At 34.1% G+C, this 15,807-nt stretch overlaps 1 protein-coding gene across 1 annotated transcript; it reads right to left on the bottom strand.

Moving 5' to 3' along the window:
- Positions 1–483: 483 nt before the first annotated feature.
- LOC145950350 (protein FAR1-RELATED SEQUENCE 5-like) lies at positions 484–2,554 on the bottom strand. Its single transcript, XM_083061439.1, has 4 exons — positions 1,706–2,554; positions 1,190–1,645; positions 816–1,079; positions 484–561 (listed from the first exon to the last, which is right to left on the bottom strand). The coding sequence occupies exons 1-4, from the start codon at positions 2,552–2,554 to the stop codon at positions 484–486; spliced, it is 1,647 nt and encodes a 548-aa protein (XP_082917565.1).
- Positions 2,555–15,807: the final 13,253 nt, after the last annotated feature.

Raw genomic sequence — 15,807 nt, 5'->3', positions numbered from 1 at the left:
TGAGACTAAAGCCAACAAGTTTTTAATTTATTGATCACACCAATGGGTCCTCTACCAAACACAAAACTTCACCAAGACTACAAACCCACAAGGATGCATTAGTGAATGCATTAGATTCCGAATTTCAACTATATGTGATTGTTGAAGACTAGATTACATTTTGACTTTTGATATGTAAACGTTGCAAACTACTCAATTGTAAACGTCAAATATGAGCTAGTAAAATTGTATTGATGTATTATAAATTCATTAATAATAAAAAAGATCAAAGGTTATTTTATTGCTATAATTTTAATTTTGCATTAACAATAATAAAATTATCTAATAAAGTGAGAAATTTTATTTCTACGATACAAGGCCGAGAAAATATCTAAATTACAATATTATATTTGCAAAGTTTGAAAAATACATAAAACCAAAATTTTAAACTAGAATCATTGAAAAATCTTGATGTTTATAAAAACTCTCTATGACCAAATTGCTTCACAGATCATTTTGTCCTTCTTTGCTTTGAGAATTTGTAAGATCATTTGTTCCATGTTCAATGCTAGATAGTTGTGCCTGTACATATACATATATATACCCCATTTTACAAACGTAATTTAAAAGAAATATTAAACTAACAAAAATATAAGGCATTATAATTTATCATTTGTAACAACTCTGTCATGCTCATGTTACTATTTGACTCCATGAATGTATTGTTGGCAACATATGTGGGAAACTAAATAATACAATTTTAATAACAATTACAAATTATCATATAGATTATAAATTAGCATGAAAAACAAAAAGTAAAATAAATTAGAGAATACCTGACTAAATTGAGATGAAGGCAATTCATTATCTAAGTTCTTCATGGAAGGTTCATCTTGTTGCATAGTTTTCTTCTTTCTTCTTCTTTCAAGAATACCTTTTGGCCTAGTAGTTGATCCTCGAAATCTTTCTTTGGTCTTAATTCCTTTCACATTATCCTTATTCCCACTACACCAACCTTTTTCAATATTTATAAGTGACCCATCACTAGTACTAGCTTCCTTGTCTCTACCTTGAAGACAGACATTTATATCATTCATGGCCTTAGTCAAATAACAATAGCTATATTATATGTTTCTTCAGTTATCGCTCCTTTAGTTGCTAACTGAACTTGCATCCTACATATGTCTTTATAGCGCATACCTATTTTTACCTTAGGGTCCTCATGGATTATAGAATGGTTAGTTAGTATACCATTTCCCATTTTTGCATGTTTTGTCCATCTCTTTAATACATACATAGCAAGAATTTTCATAACATTTCTTGAAGAGAGAACTTTGAGAGCATGTGAGCATAAAATCCTTGCAAACTCATACCTTTTACAACTACACTTCACTGAACCAATAGAGGAGTCATAATGGACAGTATGTTGAAATAACTTCTTATATGAGGTAACTTTATATTTAGTAACTTCCCCATTTTGAGAGGAAATATACATACTAAAATCATAACCACTTGATACCTCGTGTTGGATCATCTTAAATATTGCAGGAGTATAAATTGTTGCCGCATGCCGTAGAATTTCCACATCAAATGACAGAATTAAACTTCTTTGGGTTGCTTTAAAATTTTCCTTTGATTCCTCATATCGATGATCCTCTACCATTCTCTGAAAATGATGAAAAAATCTTAGTAAATCATGTTGATAACTCACATATTTTTTAATTACATTATTCATACTCTCATTTCGTTGTGTGGTAGTCATGTCTGCACAAAAGTTCTCTCGACCATAAACTAATGTCCATTTCTCCTTTAAAGAAAAAGTCTGTTTCAACCAACTATTGTCTTTAAGATCATATTTCTCAAGCATATTGTTCCAAACTATTATAAACTCTTCTTCCTCTTCATATTCATAGATGCATTTATTAAAATCCTTACTGAAGTCTTGAAACTTCCCAAACACTATACTCAATTTCTTTAATGCATTTTGATACAGATGCCAAATACAGAGGCAGTGGCATCTTTCTAGCCATACCAAAGCTAATGCCTTTGCCATTGCTGCATCTTGGTCAGTAAGAATAGTCTTTGGTTTCTTTTCTAACATAGCTTTAGCAAAAGTATTGAACAACCAAATAAAACTTTCAGTCGTTTCATCATATAATAATGCTGCTCCAAAAATAATGGTAAGCTTATGATGATTGACTCTAACAAACATCGCAAATGGACGACCTTCTTTATTTTTTCTATAAGTAGTATCAAAACAAACAACATCACCAAAATACGAATAATCAATCATCATCTTCACATTAGCCCAAAAGATATTAGTAATTAAGTCATCCTCAACGACTTGTATTGCATAAAAGAAATTAGAATCTTCTAATTTCATTTTTTGCAAGTACTCTAGCACACCACCTGTATCTCTTAACTTCATTTGCATTGTTCTCTTGGAACGTAAATAGTTTCTATAGTCTTCGGGAATGAATCCAAGATTTTCACGACCACCAGCTCGCCTAACCATTAACTCACAACTTGCTTTTGGAGTAATTCCAGAATCATCAGCTACTTGAGGAATAGTCATTTTCCTTTGAGATCTAAGAAAATGACTCTTACTAGGAGTTGTAGTCTCATGTGCGTGCTCAACAATAAATTCAGTTACACGATACTTTCATGTTAAACGACTATTAACTTTCATCTTTGCCAAACAACCAAATCTTGATTGTGGTCGAAGATTTTTGACATTATCTTCTCGCTTATCTTTCCCACGATATCCTTCGCATGAACAACAAAATACTTTATTGACTATTTTCCCATATTTATCTTTATGACTTTGCTAATCCTCACACTGAAACCTACTCTATAAGCATAATCATTGTAAAAATTATATGTTGCATCTTCATTCTCAAACTCCATCCCAACTTTTGGTATAAATTGACTAGGAATTGTATCATGTATCATATCAATTTTTTTTCCTTCAGTTTCATCCACATTATCAATGTCCATTTCTTGATGTTCTTCTTCAACCATAACACAATGCTCTAAACAAGTGAACAAGAATTAGATATGTATGAAATAAAGAAAAAGAAAAAAAAGAAAAAAAAAAGAAAAAAAAAGAATTCAGGGAAAAGGAATAAACTTTGCCACATAAGTTTTCCTTTTTGTGTTGTTATATATATGTTGGTAAAGCGACGTTTAAAAGCTATATATATATATATATATATATATATATATATATATATATATATATATATATATATATATATATATATATATACTGCAATCTGATTAATAAAGTACCGATAAACAAAGGTTCAATTTACTCGCGGGAGGGTCCAATATTATTATTATCATTATTAGGTTTAAGTATAATTTTTTTTCTATATAATTTATCACTTTTTCATTTTTGATCTTAGTAAAAAAAATTTGTTGTTGTTTCATTCTTAACATTTTATAATGTTTTTATATTATCTACGGTTAAAAAAAATTTACGTGTTAAAGATAATGTATATTATTTTGTTATATTTTAGTTCATTATTATTAAGTAGTTAAATTAAATTTAAACTTTTTTAGAAAAAAATTTAAAATGCATTTCATTACATCCAAATCCCTACTCTCAACTTTGTGATCACACTTTCCTTCTTCGACCCAAATCTAACACTATAAACCGTAAACCTCCCAATCCTTTACAATTAGGGATGACAAAAATACCTGCATCCGCGGGTATCTGCAGGTAAAACTCCTACAGATAATAGATGGATAGGCTAATTGGGTACCCGCGGATAATGGGGACGGATAATTTTTTACCCGTTTATAAACGGGGCGGGGGCGGATATGATGATATCCATACCCGCGGATACCTGTTTAATAATATTTCTTAAATATCCTAATAATCCTTGTACCACATAACCCTAAAACTACACTCTCTCATCTTATTTTCTTACAAAAGTGAGGTTGATGAAGTTACCTAAGCATGTTATAGAATTATGTTGGATGTAATTTGATTAATTCTCTATCTTTGATTGAGCCAATAAGATTTATGTATTTTTAGTTGTTTACTTTCGTTTGGAATTATGAGATTGAATAATTGTAGCTATGTAACATGAGACTTTCACTTACTTATGAGATTGATGTATTTTAAGTTATTGATTATCTTGCATTTTTATTATTATTTTAACAAAATTAACGTTAAATACAAGTTCAAAATTAATATTGAATTTTTTTAAATATTTCAATGACATTAAATAAAAACTTAAAATTATTTGTAATATAATTTTTTTTAATTTCTTAAAAAATTTATAAATATCCATGGATATCTATGGATATCCGTGAGTATTCAAGAAATTCATGAATACCCGCTTAATGGAAAACCGTGTGGATAGGAGGTGGGTATGGGGCCAATTTTCATCTAGCGGGCGGGGACGGGTTTACTATTATCAGCCCCCATGGGGCCCCATTGTCATCCCTACTTACAATCCACTATCTTTTGCGAATTTATCCTTAATAGGTGATTACAACAATACCTGTAACAAACAATATAAAGACAATAAATATAATTAATAGCATCATATTTGTTGGATACTTGAAGTTCACACTTATACGATATTGTCCTATTTGAGCCTAAATCTTTATAATTTTATTTTTGGTTATCTCCCAAAATGTCTCATACCAATGGAGACCATGTGTGCTTTTATAAACCTTTATTTGTTCTCATGATCTAATGATGTATGACTTCGTTCGTACCCTAACAAATTTTCCCTCAAATAAAGAATCATGGTTTAACCGCCTTTCAATAGAAACCTTTTTTTCATCTATGAGTATTCAATAGGGATCCTTAGAACTTTAGCCACACTTGCGCAACTCTAGATACTTACATTGTCATTAACTCATATCAATGGGACACCCTGTTTGACATCCACACCACTAGAAAGATTTTCAACACAAAAGTTCCCACATTTAGATCCACAGCCTCCCATTGTCAAATACTCATTTGAGACTCTGAATCAATTACCTTAATCAACCATTGACTCTAATATCACTATTGGGAACAAAACAAACTCATTGTCTTTTACATGCAACAATAATGAGAAACACATTAAAAAAACACTATAAATAGATAAAAAAATTAAACAAATTAAATTTATTTAACATGGTTCGACTCTTTATATCTATGTCCATAAAGATGTTCATTATCTCAAAATATATTATATGTATGTTCCTAAAAATCCTCTTCAAGTTTTTTTTGGTGAACTTGAAAATCCCCGCTTATAAGTTTTATAAGTGAAACTTGTAAACCCCTTATTCACAAGTTTTATGGGTGAAACTTGGAAACCTCTTCCTCACAAATTTTCTTGCAAAATTTGGAAATTCTCTTTCATATGACCTTCTCTCTCATTTAAGACGATGACTCTCTCTACAAGTTGAGTACTTCTTCTCATCTCAAGAGCCTTTATTTATTGACCTAACATCCTAATTTTAAAAAAGAAAAAAAATCTCTAAAATAAATACAAGATATTTTAATTCTAAACAATATCATAAAAGAATCAATATATCTTTTAAGATATAAACAATACCTTAGACGTTTGAATTTGGAAATATGATAATTTGTTTTCCCAACAATTTCTCCTTTAATTAAAATTTTCAAACTTTATCTTCTTGTAATCTTGGATACTCGTCACAATCATTTTTAATCATATTTTTACTCTATAGTATTTCTTGTCTCTATTCCATGAGTATTGGAATCCTCTTATGTCAATCTTCAATACTCATGTGATAGGTCACTACGTTGCATGAACCATGAATTTTGATACCATTATTTGACACCCGAGGTTTTCACACACACATATCTCTACATTGGTATGATATTCTAAAAACATGTATTATTATCTATCTATTTATAATATAAAATCCAAGTTACTTTGTATATTATGTTGATACGTTAGCTTAAAATATCTCTAAAATACTGTCATATCAATAAAATTGCTTATGTGTCATCCTGAATTACCTCTCTTATTTTGATGATATAACGGCATAATAACTACAAATTTTAATGTCTCTAACCAGGGATATTACTTTCCTTTCTTTCTCAGAAAGAATTTAACTTAGAATGATGTGCCAGAACTTCTCTGTAATATAATTATAAAAACATTGTCATTCTTCATTTTCTACCTTATTTGAAAGGTATGCTAAGCATACATATTTAAATTAATTTTTCAGTTTCAACATTGCATTCTTGCAATTCCTTAAAATTGCTTAGGTTTTTCATTGAATGACTTCCATAGCTTGTAATTTAACATATACAGCTTCAACATTGCATTTTTGCAATGCTTGTGAACAATTTTTCTATGAAATTATGAAATAAAGTTAGTAGGGTTTAATAAATAAATATACTCATGCGTTAATAAAGGCAGGCATGTGTCATTGGTATTCTCACCTACTATGTCATTAATTTTAATAAATAATAATTGAATATTATGTATTATTTTCTATAACTGACATTTTAATCAAATTATATCTCTTAATTATAATTATATGCAATTATACTAGTCCAAAAAAGAAAACCTAACGAGTCAAAATGGTCAGTCCACAACAATTAACATTTCATTTCGGTAGGGACGTAAATTAAAAGGGTGAGTGGGTCCGACAAATTCTAGAAACAAAGATTCTTTAATCATGTTGTGTGCAAAATAATTTCAAGCATTTTTAAGACAGAGAAAAAAGTAGTGCAACATTTTTATATATTTCGTTAACTCACCCAACCAAAGGAATTAAGGAAGGAAAAATATTAGTGAAGAAATTCAATTTGCTTTCATATTTTGTAAAGTTAAATATTAATTGCCTCCACTCAGACAGAGATCTTTGATTTTCTTTTCCACAAGTTAGATTATACGCAAATCAAGTTTAGGACAGCGCCAACAAATTGAAAATTGAATATTATGCATCTATCACAATTTGAATTTCAATTGATTATAATACCTATTCTCACATTATTAATAATATTTTATATAAATTTTTATTTTCATCAATTGAACTATTGGAGTGTAATTATAATTTAATAAAATTGAATAGTAATAAATTAATAATTAAACTATTTTTATTTTCATAAATTTCAATATATATATATATATATATATATATATCATGTTAATTTAGAATAAACTTTTGTGTGTATATATTCTAAATTAACTTGATACATATATATACACACAAAAGTTTATTCTAAATTAACATGATATATATATATATATATATTCTTTTAGCAATACTTGCAACTTGCATTAAAATGTAGTTTTGTGGTTAAGAAGCTGTGTTGCATTGATGGACTCCTTCCTTTCATGGTGTGATCTTTGACTTGCAAGGAGGAGCTCCCTCTTTCTCCACGGATTAGGATGAATAATGATGGTTGGATGTTTCCTCAAGGGTAATGAAAAACAATATTGGGTGGTAAGGAAATGTAGGTGGACGAATAAGGAAAAGGATAGGTGGAAGGTATTTTTGGTGCTCTTGGCTAGCTCTCTCCACCAAGGGATGGTGGAGACCACTCAAGGGAACCCAAGCTCACTCTAGGTTAGAGAGGAGAGGATATGGCCCTGAGGTCCTAGGAGACTAAGAAAGGCTTCTTGAGGAAAAAATGCTCACTCAAAATGCATATATTCTAAAGTGGCTACAAGTTGGATGGCCTAGAGTACTTATAGAGAGAGGAGAGCATCTAGGGTTTCTTGGGAGCATTTGGCCAAAATTTTCAAGCCCAAATGCATCCTAAATGAGCCCTAGATGCAATCCAAATGAAATGGTTCTCATCTCTCCAAAAAGACTAAAGTTCCCTTAGGCCTAGAAAAAGGAAAGAAATGGACTTTGACCTCACAAGTCAATGTTTAAGTCCCAAAACAAATCCTAAGATTAATTTGCCCCATAATACAAAGGCTAACTAAAAATACAAAATAAAATCCTAATATTTAATGTACCCCAAAATACAAGGGAAAAATAGGAAAAGAAACCCACAAACTAAGGAGAGGGCTCAAAATCCACACACAAGATGATCATGGCTTTTAGTGTGGTGTGTTCTTCATCTTCCTCCACTCTCCTAGCCATGGACCTTGTGATAGGCCTTATATGATGCTTCAAGGATGGTCCTCCATCATGCATGCTATGTCATCTGTCATAAATTACTACATTAAATTAATTTGTTCTCTCTATTATTTTGGCCAGACTTTCTCTTCCTTTACAATACAATGCATATAGAAAATAAATATAATTACATATTGATGTGAATCCAGCAGGGTAAAATTGAAAACTAACAAGCCCAAAGTCATATGATAAAGAAGAAGGATTAATGGGCTGGAATTTAAGTAGTTTGGAGCTGAATAATTAAATAAGTCCATTATCTTATTTTTTAATGTAATTTTTGTTTTATTTCACTTTATTAAATAAATTTGATGGGTTTCCTTGCCTTTTAGGTTGCTAAGGGGAAATAAATGCTAGTGGGAATTAGTGGGAATTTATTGATTAGTTAGTGGGCTGTGAGGAGTCAATATTAAGCGTTAGTGGGAATTTATGTCATCTTGCCCATCTAAGCTTATAAATAGGAACCTTTTGTAAAAATTTTAGACGAAGAAAAAATGAATTATTCAGAATTTGGATATTTTTCCAATTGAGAGGATTCTCTCTCTCTAGGTTCTTAGGAACTACTTTTGATTCTTATCCTTGAATTTCCTAATTCAAAGTGGCGAATCTTCCTCAACTTATCCATCTTTAGGGATTGTGGTTTTGTTCTTCCATTTCTTACCTCAATCCATATTTTTTTTTTAATTTCTTAATTATGAGCTTTCCAACCTAGATAGATCTGTAAAATGAATTCATCCCTTTGGGTTCATATCATTTGGTATCAGAGCTTCGGCTCTGGGTTTGGAATGGAAATGGAAATTTACTATACAAGATGTTTGGTTGACGACTCTCTGTTCTTGGTCGTAGTAAATGAACTCAATCTCAGAAATTTCGTGAGTAGCAGGGCGGTTGAGAAATTATGTCTACCCACAACAAATGGACAAGCAATGATTAAATTCTCTATTGGAAAATATGAAGATGAAGTTCTTTGTTATATTGCCCCCATGGAGAGATGCCATATGTTATTAGGGAGGCCATGGCTGTACAATAAAATTATAAATCCTGAACGACCTTCTATTTCTTTTGTGCATGGTGGACAAAAGATTAAGTTGATATGTCTGTCATGCGACGCTGTACATGAGGATCAACTAAAATTGAAAATAAAGATAGAAAAAGAAAGAGAAGAGAATATGAGAGTTGAAGATGAGATACATAGAGAGGAAGATGACAACTCTAATGTTACATTTTCTTCTTTTGATGTGTCAAATTTACAGGAACAAGAGGACAAGTTTTCTTGTTTGAAGAAGCATGTCAACATCATTCCTAATGCACCTTTATACATTTAGCCCACCTTTCAAAATAAAATTCAAGAGACCTTGCACCTGGAAGATGAAGTTGATTTTTTGTTTGAAGTTACTATTTTCCAAAGTTACCACTTGAATGGGATCAATTCCTATTTATTGAGTATGTTTGTGGTTATGAGTTTGAAGAGGTTTTATTTGTTTCGTTGATGATTAATAACTTACCAACAGGTGAAGCTAGAGATGGATACAAGCGAGATGTCTTCGACCCAGGAGGAAGCATTTACGTTTCGGCAGTAGTTAGTGAATTAAATAAATTAGGAAATAAATAAAGTCTTAAGATTCGGGACAAATCTTCTCAAAGAAGGAGGGTATGATGTGAATCCAGCAGGGTAAAATTGAAGACTAACAAGCCCAAAGTCATATGATAAAGAAGAAGGATTAATGGGCTGGAATTTAAGTAGTTTGGGGCTGAAAAGTTGATGAAGTCCAACTTTTGTGTAATTTTCATTTTATTTTATTTTATTAAATAAATCTGATGGGTTTCCTTGCCTTTTAGGTTGCTACGGGGAAATAAATGCTAGTGGGAATTAATGGGATTTTATTGCTTAGTTAGTGGGCTAGTGAGGAGTCAATTCTAGTGGATATTAAGTGTTAGTGGGAATTTATGTCATCTTGCCCATCTAAGCTTATAAATAAGAACCATTTGTAAAAGTTTGACAGAGAGAAAAGGAATTATTCAGAATTTGGATATTTTTCCAGAGAGGATTTTCTCTCTCTAGGTTCTTAGGAACTACTTTTGATTCTTATCCTTGAATTTCCTAATTCAAAGTGGCGAATCTTCCTCAACTTATCAATCTTAAGGGATTGTGGCGTTGTTCTTCCATTTCTTACCTCAATCCATATTTTTTTCTTTTAATTTCTTAATTATGAGCTTTCCAGCCTAGATAGATCCGTACCGTAAAATGAATCCATCCTTCTAGGTTCATATCATTTGGTATCAGAGCTTCGGCTCTGGGTTTGGAATGGAAATGGAAATTTACTATATAAGATGTTTGGTTGACGACTCTCTGTTCTTGGTCGCAGTAGATGAATTCAATTTCAGAAATGTCGTGAGTAGTAGGGTGGTTGAGAAATTATGTCTGCCCACTACAAATGGACAAGCAATGATTAAATTCTCTATTGGAAAATATGAAGATGAAGTTCTTTGTGATATTGCCCCCATGGAGACATGCCATATGTTATTAGGGAGGCCATGGCCGTACAATAAAATTATAAATCCTGAACGACCTTCTATTTCTTTTGTGCATGGTGGACGAAGGATTAAGTTGATATGTCTATCATCCGACGCTATACATGAGGATCAACTAAAATTGAAAATAAAGACAGAAAAAGTAAGAGAAGAGAAGATGAGAGCAGGAGATGAGATACATAGAGAGGAAGATGACAACTCTAATGTTACATTTTCTTCTTTTGATGTGTCAAATTTATAGGAACAGGAGGACAAGTTTTCTTGTTTGAAGAAGCATGTCAACATCATTCCTAATGCACCTTTATACATTCAACCCACCTTTCAAAATAAAATTCAAGAGACCTTGCACCTGGAAGATGAAGTTGATTTGTTGTTTGAAGTTACTATTTTCCAAAGTTACCACTTGAATGGGATTCAATTCCTATTCATTGGGTATGTTTGTGGTTATGAGTTTGAAGAGGTTTTATTTGTTTCGTTGATGATTAATAACTTACCAACAGGTGAAGCTAGAGATGGATACAAGCGAGATGTCTTCGATCCAGGAGGAAGCATTTACGTTTTGGCAGTAGTTAGTGAATTAAATAAATTAGGAAATAAATAAAGTCTTAAGATTCGGGATGAATCTTCTCAAAGAAGGAGGGTATGATGTGAATCAAGAAGAAACATTAATGGGCTAAGAGTTTTGTTAGAAAAGAATGGCACAATCTAAGAGGGGGGGGGGGGTGAATTGGATTCAATGACCCTTTAAAAATTTATCAGAGTATTTTGGATCTTAATTTCAATCAAAACATTTCTATGACAAAATTTCAAAATGAAGCTCTTCTAAAGACTTGATACGAAAATATGAATGCAATACGCTCACTTGATTACAACATAATGAGGTTAAAAAATAATGTTCAATTACAGATTTAAACCATCAAGATTCACATACACTTGTTAATCAAGTTTTATCTTCTTTAAAGTTCAACCAAGAAATTACACAATGTAAAAGATAAGGTAGAAGAAGATTGCACAAGTCTTTTATACTGGTTCAACCACTCCACATGTGACCTACATCCAGTCCTTAATCAACACCTGATTAAGATTTGTTCCACTATCTTTAAGCAAGAAGGTTTACAAGCACACACACATGCATATACTTCAACACTAAAAGATAACCACTTTCTTGACCCCAAGAAAGCACCCTTTGTAGAACCCACTACAAGAAATCTTACCACTTGAGAAACCCTTCTCAAGATTTTCCACAAAGATTCACAAAGAATAAAAGGAACGAATTCACCTGGAATTCTTGAACAAATCTTTATCTTCCCCTTTCAAGATTATGATGATGATGATCTTCTAACAAAACTTTTCACAAACGTTTTCACTCTTGGATTTCACAAAGAAAACTCTTCAAGATGTCACAAAGACTCACAAAAAAGTTTTTCACAAATTGATTATCAGTTCTAACTCTTGTCTGAAGTTTCTCAAAGTTCAAACTATTTATAAAAGTTTCAGACACAGATAATTGATTATTTTAAAGAATAATCGATTATTTTGTTCTTTAGTTTTTCTGGAAACCAACCAAGAACAATATAATCGATTATTTAGCTAGATAATCGATTATTCCAGAGAGTTGTTCCTGGGATAATCGATTATTTTGGCAAATAATCGATTATTACAGCAAGGCATTCCACTTAGCCTATTAGCTGGAATAATCGATTATATTTAACAATAATCGATTATTTTGAGTTAGTTCTTAAAACTTCATTTTAAGACTCAAAATAACTTTCCAATATTTTTAACTCATCATCATATACTCTCTACTTAGTTTAGATAAGATTTGATTATGCACAAAGCATACTAAGCACACAAAATATAAAAACACATTCAAAATTTATTTCCTAAGCTCTATTACATAGCTTCATTTCATAACATTTTCTTGACTCTTCTTTGCCTTTGTTTTTGTGCTCCAAGTTGTTGTTGTATACTTGTTGTGATCATCAAAACTCCTTTAAGATTCAAGCTCTCCTAAGCTCAACAATCTCCCCCTTTTTGATGATGACAACCCATGATTCATATTGTATCAACCCAATGCTATTGTGCTTCAAATTTCAGCCATTTGTGCCTTCAACTCATTCCAGCCTGCACAATACACACACACAAGCACAATACCTGCAAAAACAACTATATACACACACCATACCATTTTCAAAAACAACTATACACATACCATACCATTTCTCCCCCTTTGGCATTATCAAAAACAAAGTAAGCCAAGTTTTTCAAATATAAGCCATGTATAGAGTATGTCCAACAATAACCAAAATAAAACTTTGATTCAACAAACCAAACTCATCAAATACAAGTCATTTGTGCACCATCCAAATTCAAGTCATTTGTGCACCAATGAATCACAAATCAGACAAAGTCAAGCCAAAAGAGACAAAACCAGAGCATATCAATCAGCAAAACTAAAACCAAAACATCACCACATATGCTCACAAAAACAGAGCATATTAGCACCAGCACTCCAAATCAGACTTTGGAATCACTGTCGCCACCCGCCGAAACGGACATTGGCATTCGCGACGATGGTTGGACTCTTTTTAGTTTTAAAAAATGATGGATTGTTAGAACGACTTATTCTCAAACTAAGACCTCATCGAACTAACAATTTTATTAAATGATTCTCACCAATCCGTGTTAATCCCAAACGGGACCCTCCATGGATTAGTGGTTTTCGCAAAAAGGGGTTCTTGGAGTCGCCACCAATGTTTTACTCAAAACATTGGAAAAAGAAATAAGGCAATTGATTTTCGCAAATCAACTTTGGCCATTACAACCAGAGTTGGGTAAGGGAGTCGATTACGTGTGGGGAAGGTGTTAGCACCCCACAACGCCCCTTTCGGGTTCCCTATGACGGATCATTTCATAAATAATAGCGTAAAATTACTAAACTACCCCTATTTATTAGAACGATTATAAGTAAACTATCTACATGATGAAAGCTTTAAACGTGCAATGCAACAATCAAAAAGCGATAAATGAAAGCGGTAAAAGAAAGGATTTGGAAAGAAACCTTCGAAGCGGGCTTTTATATATTCAAAAAGGAGTTAGGAGGCTTTTTGGCGTTCCTTCCCACTACACGTTCGCTCGCTCCTTTCCCTAAAATAAATATAAACTATGGAAATCAAAGAGATTTCCCTTCGACTTGTTCGAGTCTCAAGCTGAAGGCTCGTGAACTCAAGAACTTAGTCGGATTAGCTCTCGGAGAGATTTCTAGGGCAGAGAATAGCTCCAAAACCCAAGAATACTCAGCAAGAGGGTGGAGAAATGATGCAAATGTGTGTAAGGACGAGCCAATGACGTCCTATTTATAGGATTGAGGCGCAGTACGGCCTAAGAAGTCAATACGGCCCGTACTGAGTTTTTGAACTACAGTACGGCCGTACTGAATTTAGTGCGGCCGTACTGAAGTTCAAAAACTTTAGTACGGCCGTATTGATTTCATTATGGCCGTATTGTAGTTCAAATGGCTCAGTACGGCCGTACTGAACCTCTAGGAGGGCGTATTGAGCTCCAATCCTCACACACCCTTATTCTAAGCTACTCTAAGACTTCTAGACCTACAAAGAATCATCCTAGGGTCTTCCAGGAGTCCTTCCGGCTGACTTTCCTTCGGTCTTCGAGAGTCTTTGAGTCTTATTTCTGACCCGGACAATTTTAGGGGTCTACAGCTGCCCCCCCTTTACTTAGTCGAACGGCTTTTTTGGTGTACCGGTTGACAAGTAAAGGAGTTGACCCAATTGTCCGGGGAGTAAGCCATCCTTCCGACTTGTAGTGTCTTCAGGTGGGAAAATTGTTGAGTAGCCTCTCCAGGTTGAGTTTGCCCTCTCCAGGGTGAGTATTAGTCGTCGCCTCTCCAGGCTCGTGCATACCTCGGTGTTTCTGACGACCTCGATAGCGTAAGTTTGCCCTCTCCAGGGTCTGCATGCCTCCGTGTTTCTGACGACGTTGGCAACTGCATACCTCCGTGTTTCTGACGACGTCGGTAGCTGAGTATTAGTCGTCGCCTCTCCAGGCTCGTGCATACCTCGGTGTTTCTAACGACCTCGGTAGCGTGAGTTTGCCCTCTCCAGGGTCTGCATGCCTCCGTGTTTCTGACGACGTTGGCAGCTGCATACCTCCGTGTTTTTGACGATGTCGGTAGCTGAGTATTAGTCGTTGCCTCTCCAGGCTCGTGCATACCTCGGTGTTTCTGACGACCTCGGTAGCGTGAGTTTGCCCTCTCCAGGGTCTGCATACCTCTGTGTTTCTGAAGACATTGGTAGCATGAGTATTAGTCGTCGCCTCTCCAGGCTCGTGCATACCTCCGTGTTTCTGACGATGTTGGTAGCGTGAGTTTGCCCTCTCCAGGGTCTGCATGCCTCCGTGTTTCTGACAACGTTGGCAGCTGAGTTTGCCCTCTCCAGGGATTTGTGATGATTTTGTCTCCACAGTCCACGATGCTGCTTCGACGGTTGTTTTTGATTTTGGTGCCGTTGAGGGCTGTATAACGCAGGGATCCGTCTAGGGGATGTGCAGTTACTCATAGGTTCTTGTGTCCCAACTTTCCATTGCGTAGTTGGTGCCCACTGGGGAAATTCTGATTCCTTGGGGATGCAGACACAAAGATTCTCTTTCTGAGGTGAGCGATGCCTTATGATTGGCTGACGTCCTTTCGACGTTGGTGGAGTATCCCGGTTATCCTTATTCGGGTGACTCTTTTGATTTTCTGGTTTTGTTGCCTCTGCGTAGGCTGTTATCCGCTGGGGGATTCTGTCGTATTGATCTTGATTGGCCTCTTCTGTTAGGCGGATTATCTTGACGTTCGGTGTTTGGCTGAATGCCGAATTCCGCTTGGGGAATGGTTATTGATCTTTTCGGATTTTCTCTTTTTGAAGGAGTGCCTCTGAGTGGGCGAATGGGGATTGAGGATCTTATGTATCCCAGAGTATTATTTAGAAAGCCTCTTCAGGCTTAGCTTCACTCGTCGCTCGAGTTGGAAAGCTATCTTCCACTGAGGAAGTCTAAGTCCTTTGACTCGGATATTTTGTTTGGATGATCATGCTTCCATTGGGGAATCTTGCTGATCTTGCTCTGATAGCTTTCACTGGGAGTTCGGCCCAAGAGTGCAAGCTGAGATGTCTCTGGGGAGTA

This window comes from Cajanus cajan, chromosome 8 (assembly GCF_000230855.2).
Source record: "Cajanus cajan strain Asha chromosome 8, NIPB_CcT2T_4, whole genome shotgun sequence".
NCBI lineage: Eukaryota > Viridiplantae > Streptophyta > Magnoliopsida > Fabales > Fabaceae > Cajanus > Cajanus cajan.
Note: the sequence above shows the minus strand (reverse complement) of the source record. Positions and strands in the feature narration are given on the sequence as shown.